General features: G+C 40.5%; 1 protein-coding gene across 7 annotated transcripts in view; it reads right to left on the bottom strand.

Moving 5' to 3' along the window:
* Window positions 1-2,332, bottom strand: part of pbx3b (pre-B-cell leukemia homeobox 3b) — a 66,631-nt gene extending 64,299 nt beyond the window's left edge. For 2 of the 7 annotated variants that reach the window (XM_015972162.3, XM_054731366.2), the window contains exons 1-2: window positions 871-2,332; window positions 309-382 (exon numbers count right to left, since the gene is read on the bottom strand). In XM_015972162.3, coding sequence (XP_015827648.3) covers window positions 309-382; window positions 871-1,118 — 322 coding nt within the window. In that variant the 5' untranslated portion in view covers window positions 1,119-2,332. Of the gene's footprint in view, window positions 1-308; window positions 389-870 lie in introns of all 7 variants that reach the window. The other 5 variants (XM_015972156.3, XM_015972154.3, XM_015972161.3 and 2 more) reach the window with 4 other exon arrangements.
* Window positions 2,333-10,475: the final 8,143 nt, after the last annotated feature.

Genomic DNA, 10,475 nt, shown 5'->3' on the forward strand with positions numbered 1-10,475 from the left:
ATTTCCCCGTCCTGGCCTGTGCCAGGGTGGTGCACAGGGCTGAAAGAGCACTTTCTATTTAAATTCAAACCGGGAGTGCTGCAAAAAGACACTCATGTGTAGAAACAAGAGCATCTTCACAGGAAACAGGTTCTGTGCTGTGACAGGAGAACTGCTCCCACTTGGCACTATGACATATTTAAAAAGGTGATTGATTCATTTGGGCAGAGGTCCCCTGCATCCTGAATGCACCATGCCATCGGATCACTGGAAGGTAATAATCCCTGGGAGCTGCTGTGCTAACAGTTTTCATGTGAGGAAGATCTTACCTGTCTTTTCTTTGATTTCACAGAGAACGCTGAAGAGTGCTGGTTTCATTCTGTGACAGTTCAGTCCATGTTTCCTGTTTCAGTATAAGAAAAAAATAACACTCAAATAAGTTCACTGATCAGTCACAACAAGCCAGCTAGCAGCTGATTGCATACTTATATCTATAGTTTTCATCCTTTATTCACACACCTTTATCATAACATATTGCTAATGTACTATTTTAAAAGTACATATATTCTAAGTATTACCTATGGAGACAGTTAATGAGGCATTAGCTGTAATCTGTTGGCATGAGGTGTGTTTTAACTTCTGGATATAGAACATTTAAAAATATGTGTGCAAACAAACTTTTTGAACACCTTCATGGATCAAAATAGTTTAAGTTATTTGCTCCTTTAGAGACAACTTTGTGTGAAGCTACAATACATTTATTATTTATTATTATTATTATTATTATTATTATTATTATTGCCAATCCAGCCTGTCGTTACGCATAGGAGAGTTCAGGTCAGTAATGATGATCTGTGGCTTGAACTTCATGAAACATATAAATCAACCAACTTTGCTTGCGCCTCGTCCAGACTCTGATCGGTTATGGTCATGATTTGGTGCAGGATGTCACCGATGTCTTGCTTCCTGCCGTCTCCGTCCGTCCCGTCGTGTCCATGTGGAGGCGGCAGCTGCATGCCTCCCTGCACCGAGTGGCCAGCCAGACTGACACCGCCGATCGACTGCATGATCCGGGCTTGATCGTCCATAGTAGACGCCAAAGAGTCTGTGCACTGAGCCACGCAAATTGAAAAACTCATATAAAAACTGGGCTATAGCATGTGCCGTAGACAGAAAATATATCTGAGCGTGCTCGGGGAAATAAAACAAACACGCACACACGCGCGCGATTCTTCTTCTCTTCTTTTTTCTGTCAGTGACAGCTACGGCTGGGGTGTTTTGGCGTGAATCTGGCGTCCAAGTTCTCGCCGTCCTCTTGCTGCTTTTACGCGCGGTCCAAAGTACCAAAAGCCGCGGTTATTAGAAAAAACGCATAAATCTTTCTTCTCCTTCTGAGAACTTCTTCGTCAGAATTGACGGTCCATCACATCCCCACACCAATCTGTCTTTTCTCTCAGCGGTTTAGAAACGGTCCTCGCGCTGTCTCATTTATTAGCGCTCTTCATGGGATTCCGGCGCATTTCCTCTTGGAAAAAAAAGAGAATGTCCAAATCCACCGAAGCGCCGGCAACACTGGAAAAATATCCAACGTGGAAACGTGTAAACAAATAATAAAAACAATAAATTCAAAGCATCGCAGCCTTGCAGGCGTTAAACAATAACGCTAAAATGTTCTCCGCGACTATTTAATATGTTTATAAAAATAAAAATATGTAACGTAAGCTGTCCAAACGTTTCTATAAAAAATATGAAATGTATAAAAAAGTTGGGAGATTTCTGATGAGGATGGAAAATACAGCAACAGCGAGACGAAATTAATTAGGATACAAGGCTGAATAAAAGCGATGCGCAAAAAAATCTCGCCCTGCTGAAATTTATGAGCTCCAGCCTCTGCCTGCGTGTTTTATGTTGTTTGATGGCAGAGCTGGTGAGCGATTGACAGTGTGCCAATGCCACTCACTCAGTGCAGACGTGTCAGAGCTGGGTACAGGGCAGGGGTAGAAAAAAATAAAAAAATATAAAACACAAAATAGAAAATGAAAATGCACGCTCCGCCCTGCAGAGGAGGGGTCTACAGTCTTGTCACTTCTCGCCTGAACACCGAAAAACAAAATGTTAAGAGCTCAGGATGGTGATTAGAGTGATGAAAGCGCGGCTCAGTCCCTCTCTGTCTCCAGCAGCGGCAGCGGGGTCTCCTCGTTTCCTTACGCGTGCACGTGCAGCTATGAGCATATTCCCCAGCAATAACAAAGATTTAGCCCTGCAACAGCTCGGGCAGATGCATAATGTGAGTTTTCATACAGTTTGATGTAGAACTACACAGCCGCCTGGGAACCTCGGATCGAGGCAGGCGAGCAGCAGACATGTTTATATTCTTGGAAGAGCGGCTCCTTGACCAATCACCGCCGAGCAGGACGAAGACTGACGAGCCGTCCGTCCTATTGCTGGCAGAGGCATGACGCCGAAAACCCACCCACTCCATCCCTCCATTTTCGAGCCACTCGTGCAAAAAGGATGGCAACTTCTGATTGGTCGTTGCCACGAGTGACATCCATTGCACAAGCAGGCGGCGCTGCTCGGTGCTCCTCCGCAGTTGCTATGGCAGCAGACAAGTTGTTAAGCTGGATGCGAGGCAACAACTATACAGCGCGCTTGTACAGTACGTGGAGATCATGTAAGGAAATAAAAACCGTCAGTTTCATAAGGCGATGTTATAAGAATTTAGTAATGCACATTTTCCCAATAAGAAGAAGAAGAAGTTTTCGATGCTCATCGTGGAACAAAGTCATAAAAAATAAAATAAGGCATTGTTGCTTTTTCTGCCACTTCTCCACAAGCTACTTTTTATATAATCAACAACTTCTGTTTATTCAACATTCAGCCACTCTTGAAAGGCAAGTTCACATATTTTGAAGAGGATTTCTGTGAAAATATAGTTACTGACTGATACTGAATCTACTTTGATTTGCTGTCTGAATGGCCTCTGTTTGGGGAATCAGAGACCAGTTTGTTCTCAGACAGAGGAGCTAAAAACTAGGATTTGTTTTGGACATTATAAAATGTTTTAAATCAGTTATAAGCTCAACTATTTCTTACCAGAGAGTGAAACTGTTACTTTGTCTTTTGTTGTTTGTTAGTTATTTTAACACTCTCAGGCTCAAAATAAGTTTTGATAAAAGGATGAACAACTGAGTTCAGTGGTACTTCTGAGCTAAAAAATGCTCATGAAATACGTATGTGGAGTAACCAGGTGGGTTGACATTGCAAATCGGCACCGCCTGCCTCCAGAGGGTTACAACTATGATGGGATTTAAGCTTTTGTTGCACGTAACCTCACATTTCTGTGTAGAAATGTAAATGAAATGTGTGTACACGGTGGTGGCATAAATCATTTGTCATGTCTACGTTATAATTGTTGTATGTCAACGGAAACACTTTGTAACAGACCTCATGGTGATCTAATCTTTGTTCCTCCAAACGTCTTAGGATTCATGCAGCAGGTCCAACCATTGTTCAGACCATTTCCAGAAACACACTTGAAAAGATCTGGAATGACCCTTTATTTTCAGGGTCAAGACAAAAACATGAAGAAAAAGGCAGTGATCAGCTAAGTCCTTTTTCTAACCTTCCCCCATGATGTCTGTTTTTAATTTGGGATGTCTGTTATATCATCCTGAAGTGATTCGCGCTTGTCAAAAAGGAAAGACAGTCCAGAAGAACTTGATCCTCGTAGAGTGAAGTTTATTCTGAGGCACTGTGGAGTTTTTTTTTTTTTTTTTTTTTGCAGCCACAATGGAAACTTTTAATTTTCTCTCAAAATGTTTTTGCTTATTGGTGTGCACACAGCATATTTTTAACAGGCAAGGATGTTGTTTGTTTATTCGTTTCCACTCTAAAAAAAATGCAATCTTGCACTTTGAGTAATCAGAACTTCAGTTTTTTTATTACAGTGCTGAAAGGAAATTATGGTTTGCTTCTTTTTATTTTAAGATGTTAAAATAATTTCAAATATGTCTGAATAGAAAAATGCAGAAAAATGTAAGTATATTTTTATTGTAAAGAAAAATAAATAGCACTCACCAAGTATGGGACTGCTCTAATAGGATATATGTTTGCGCTATCTCTTCAAGACATTCAGACAAACGTGTTAAAAGGACTTAGTTAGCCGTTGTTTGATTTTATTGCCTTTTTCATAATAAGGAGTTGATTAAAAGGAGTGGGTGATTAGAAAAGATCAAATTATTGCTATGAGTGTTAATCAGTGTGTTTGCATGCACATTTAAGTTGATCTAGGTCGATCACCAGCTCAGTCGCCCTGCTGGGAGATCAGGGTTCGAATCCCAGTCGGGTCATACCTTTAAAGAAATAAACTGGGAGCCTATATAGTGCACATGTACTTTAGAAAACCAAACTCTTAAATAAAATGTGTTGTACTCCGGTACAGTAGGTGGCGACATGCACCCTTTCATGTTGGCATTCCTCCAGTTAGCTTATAGCAACACAAATAGTAAACAAACGCTGGTGGGGGTGAAGCAGATGAGATATGCTAAATGGAAGAAGAAATGGACAACGATACAGCACAGCTTATTTGATACATACTGTGCTGTTACTTTAACTTTGTGGCTATGATCTTATCAGTGGACCTCTTCCACGGTCTTGTCAGGTCTGGAAATAACGGAGCCATTTACATGCAGATGAGTCGGTTTCCTACCGCATTATCTGGTTGCTTCAGCTCAATTAGCACCAGTTCACCTTCAGCTAGACTAACACGTTTACATGCATTTAGGAAAACAGCATCAGTCTCTTTAGGGCAATAGTTCAGTTTTCTGATGTGCATGTAAACACACTGAGTGGTGAGTACCACTGTAATACTTTCTGTAGTCTTATGCAAAAATAAACTTCATATTCATAAGAGACTCATCTGTAGGAATAAGAACTGATTCATCCAGATATGCAGCCATGTTAATTACAAAGGTACGACACAGTGTTGTAAAGAGGTTAACTTTGACCTGCTGTTATCTCACTGGAGCAGAAACCAGAGGAGTCAAACATGTTTACAGAGAGTGAGATCATGTGAGAACTCATTGATCTTCATGGTGAGGCAGAATCTGAATTTGTTTAATCTCTATTGGTAGAATGGAGTCTAATGCAAAGTCATTGAAAAAGTCAAATCTAGACTTAAATTAAACATGCAACAGAAGAGGAATGAAGATTTAATAGAAAGCTAAATGAAATAAAAGCCAGAAAAAAGCACTAAAAATACAAGAATTTACATTTGTATATGTACATAAATAAATATATCTTACTATAAGTAAATGGCAAGGTAAATTATTACTTAAAAACTGGAATCTGGCATTAAGGTACTTAAAACAAAACTATTAAACATGCAGAATAAAATATATTTTGCGAGTATCCAAAAAATGTAAAGTAAAACCCACAAAACATGAGAATCATGTCAATGAATTCGTTAACACATTCATAACAACTTGGCTTTAAACTGGAGGAAGTTTCCGATAGTGAAAAGTCTCACAGTTTTCCTTTATTTTTAAGTGAACATTTGCACACTATTGTTTTCCATATGTAGAAAGAATGATCCAAACCACAGATTGACTTAAGGCCTTGCTTGCTTCTGCTCCTTCGTTTGACCTTGACGTATGGGAGCAACATACTCTGGAGTTTAGTGAATAGGAGTCCCAGGACTACTGCATTTATCATTGAAATACTGAGCTGTCAAGTCACACTGCATACCTGTCAAAGAGGGCTCAAAGGTATAGCTCCGGCTCCTCTCCTCTCTTGCAGTGCATGATTCTTCATTGCATTGCATAGCAGGCCTATTCACTGTTGTTTTCAGCCATATGTCAACATAATTCATTTCCGTATGTGACAGCTCCTTACAGAAAGACGTGGCAAGAGAAGGGGTTCACAAAGCTGTGTTTACATAACCAGGAGGTTGCACTTCTGTAACCACGGCTTTATTTTGAAAATTAAAACAGTGACGAAAGAAAAAAATGGTCATAAAATTATGAAACGACAGTTTAATTGACATCTGATGTTTGACTGGACTTCTTGTTACCCGGCTGGTTAAATGAAATGAAAATATTTTTACAACTGAGATAACTGAGGCAAAGGAATAAGCACCTATGAGTGTGGAGACGACACTTTGTCATCATGCTTCTCATTGTGACATCTGAAAAGACCCACAGGTGCTGTAGAAAGTGACTGTGTTGTCATATTTCATTTAGGCATCCTTCTGCAAAGCAGTAATTGCCTAATTAGCTTGTTAATTAGGAGATTAGCATTTACTGATAGAGTGGCTTGCTCTGTTGTGATGAGAGTAATACAGATTAAGTGAGAAGTTATGGGTGCATGAGTTCACAATTTTGCTGTCCACAAACGGGTCACAAATCATTAAAAGGTTTGTGAAGGAGCTGCGCGCATCACATCTGACGACAACCCTGAGCTCCCTTGCATCAGAATCGGTGCTGATGACGGTGAAAGGACGTAGAAGGCAGCCTGTCATAGGGCGGCGAGAGTCCTCCTGGTCTGAGCGTCGCCCGTGAGATCCCTCGTTGCTCTGGGACATTAGCGGAAATGACCAAGCAGACGGTGCCAGAGACATTACTAACCCAATTATGAACGGTCTTTCATCTGGTTTGGTTACTTCATTTTATTTATATCCTGATATTTGTCGCTGTGCTGCATGCACTTTGTCTTCATTATGGCTGCACATGTCAAAGGAGACAGAGGAAGCATGCCCACGGGTGGGATTGTCTCTTAAAGCTGTGTGTTGTAGGGTTTGGTCAATTGAGTGCTTTAAGAGCTCAATATATATATATAAATATATATAAATATATATATATATATATATATATATATATATATATATATATATATATATATATATATATATATATATATATATATATATATACATATATATATATATATACATATATATATATATATATATATATATATATATATATATACATATATATATATATATATATATATATATATATATATATATATATATATATATATGTATATATACATATATAGATATAGATATAATTACCTCTACTTATGACCAATAAGCTGTAACACTCTAAATATAGAATATCACCCTGCCTGGTCTTTATTGTGCTTTAATCAGAAGATTCTAGGATTCTTTATTTATTAGGAGATTGTACACACTTCATTCTGATTCAGAAAACAGTCAGACAAAACTGTTTATTTTACCAACAATTATGACAGGTTAACTAAGCATTTCCTGTGATGGATGGAACTAGATGTGATGTATGAACCTGTGTGTGAATGCGATGTTAGTCAGAACTTCCTTATCTAGGAGAGCTGAGTTCTGGATGTAAAAGAATTTGGTTTGCGTTAAGCTCTGAAGTTGATTATTATCAAAAACCACATCAGACACTTTCTGTGTGTCTACTTCACCCATTTTCAGACACCCTGTTGGTGGATCCGAAGGTCAGAGAGGTCGGATGACCTCTGGCACCGGAGGGCTGTAGAATACCGTGGCACCGACCCTTCAGTCCAGAGATGTCTCGGGTCACGACAGACGGATGGAACCGCACGTCTCTGGTGGACTCTTAAGGAGTCTAAACAATATCAGCTCGTTCTGCAGGAACTGTTGGCTTTATCAGCTTCGCAGGTGCAAAAAGGTTTTGACAATGTGTCAAAAGCTTTGTTGGTTAAAGAGGATTTTGCTTCAGATGGCTGGTCTGAAGCTTTTCTTTAGAACTGAGGGAAAACCCAAATAATCTGGTTTTAATGTTATGATTGTGTAGCCAACCAGAGGTTGACAAGTTTGAGGAATATTACCAAGAATCTCAGAAACACACCTTCTTTGATACCGGAGGCTCTGATCCGGGGTAAAGGCTATTTATGTGTCATGGGTTTAACTTTACCTTACTTGTTCTTGTGTGAGTGCAATATGGTTATACATGCAATCAGTCATTGAACACAGTGTCCACATCCATCCATTTTCTGAACCTGCTTTGTCCACGGGGGGGGGGGGGGGGGGGGGGACTGGTGCCTATCTCCAGCGGTCAACGGGCAATCAGGCGGGGTACACCCCGGACAGAGAGCCAGTCCATCGCAGGGCAACACAGAGACACACAAGACAAACAATCATGAACACACACGCTCACACCTAAGAACAATTTAGACAGACCAATCAACCTAAAGCTGGGCGGACACTGTGTGACTTTTTCACTCGTAGCACTCAGCTTCAGTTTAAACTGTACGACTTCCTCGCAGAGCAGATCTCACGAGTCATGCGCTCACACTGTACGACCCAGTTCTCGGATGCGACCTGACTGCTCACACTGTACGTCTGGTAGCAACACGTCAGGCCTAAAAATATGCTAAAAATAGCAGTTTTTACACAACACGTCAGACTTTTTGGTCTTGTCTTTCCTGTTGTCCTTCGGGAGTTCTGCAGGACACACAGGGATTTATGGGGGTTGGATGAGGAAAACGAAATAAAGAAAGTAAATCTGTGTTTTGTGATCCGTTTAATTTGACATGAACACGACAAACACGCTTTCTTGACAATCTTTGTGAGTAAAAAACCGTGTAGAAGTAAAAACGAACAACGTGTGTTATTAGGGAAATAGCGGACGAGCGGTGTTGATGCAGGATTGCGCATGCGCCGTGAGCGGTTCTGATACTTTTTGGGTCGCAGCTGCTCGCAGCGCCGCTTCAACAGTGCGATACCCTCACGAGGGATGAGCAAAATATCAAACACTCCAGAAGTCTGTGCGAGCTCACGGTTGCTGATCGGTAGCTGGTCACATGGTGTTAATCACCTCTCGTAACCCCCTGTACACTGCACGACGCTCGGCGCAAAACTCGCCTCGATCTTGTGGATTCTCGCACAAGAGAAAATGGGCTCAAAAAAGTGAAAAAGTCGCACAGTGTACGCCCGGCTTAACAGTCATGTTTTTGGACAGTGGGAGGAAGCTGGAGCACCCAGAAAAAAACCACACATGCACAGGGAGAACATGCAAACTCCATGCAGAAAGATCCCAGGCCGGGAAGCGAACCCAGGACCTTCTCGCTGCAAGGCAACAGCTCTAACCACTGCGCAGCTGAAAGCATTTCATTATATTAATTATCATAAGTAGCAATAAACAAACATTTGTTTAATGATTATCTAGCTTATATGTTTTAGAAGTTCATATTTAATTTTAAATCTTCTTTCTTCTTTCTTCTGTGAAGCAAGGAGTCTTAGATAAAAGGGTGCTCTGTGAGGGATGTTGGAAGGAGAGAATGTTATTGTTGACATTTCATTATCTATGTCAGAGCTGCAGGCTCTGAGCCAGCTGATGGGATGAAGGCAGGCTAAAGGGAACACATGCAGTCTAGTGTCTCCTTTTTGACCAGATGTTGAATGGTCAAACCGTACCTAAAACTGACCATTGCTGGACGTTACAGTGTTTTTAACAAAAGCCAAAAATGTTACTCTAGAATTTCAATATGACTCATGTAAACAATGTATTTATTATTATTTATACATTTGTATGTGAATGTTTTTGCATACTTGTGGAAGATCATTTGTGAAAAGACTACTGATGTGGAACCTTTCGGTGCTCATACTGAACAATCTTGATAAGCTGATTTGATAAGAGCTTGAATTAACTGGTTTTAACACAACAACATTCACTTGTATCAGACACAGGAGTACATTTATCTTTTTAGGCAAATGTTATGTGCAGCTTGTGTGTAAATTGTTTACCGTTAAAATAATCATCTCTCTAAGCAGCTGGAAAACCTTGAACTCTCTCCTTGAATGTGATTTTAAAGTGTTTGAATTTGAATTTGGCAAATAGGAATGAATATGGCCATGCTAATGTCTCCACAGCACTTACCAATCAGTGCATTTACATGCGCATCAGAAGCTGATCTGTTGCCCTAAATAGCGTTGGTCTTGCTAAAGGTGAACTGGTGCTAATTGTGCTGAAGCACCCAGATAATGCGGTAGGAAACTGACTGCGTCTGCATGTAAACAGAGGTAACCTCTGGAAGTGACAAGACCGTGGAAGGGATCTTCTGATAATACAAAGTAACACATGTAACACCATCAGGCAGTAGAGTACGTACCAAATACGCTGTTTTGTTGCATTGTTGTTGTTCATTCCTTCGGCCATTGTGCATATCCTGTTTTAACTTCTTCTGTTTCACTCCTGCCAGCGTTTGTTTACTATTTGTTTTGTCATAAGTTAACCGGCATGAAAGGGAGCATGTCGCCACCGCATGAGTGAAACGAACTTCATTTGATAGTTCTTCTTTCTAATCTACTGGGATAAAGACTCCCAGCTTTTTACCTTAGATCAGTGTTTCTCAACCCTGGTCCTCAAGGCACACTGTCCTCCATGTTTACCATGTTGGCCTGTCAAACATCAGTGTTTCCCTGCTGCCACACCCCTGACGAATGAATGAGTGATTAACAGGCATCTGCAGCACTTGATGTCCTCCTT

The sequence above is a fragment of the Nothobranchius furzeri genome, chromosome 17 (genome assembly GCF_043380555.1).
Source record: "Nothobranchius furzeri strain GRZ-AD chromosome 17, NfurGRZ-RIMD1, whole genome shotgun sequence".
Classification (NCBI taxonomy): Eukaryota; Metazoa; Chordata; class Actinopteri; order Cyprinodontiformes; family Nothobranchiidae; genus Nothobranchius; species Nothobranchius furzeri.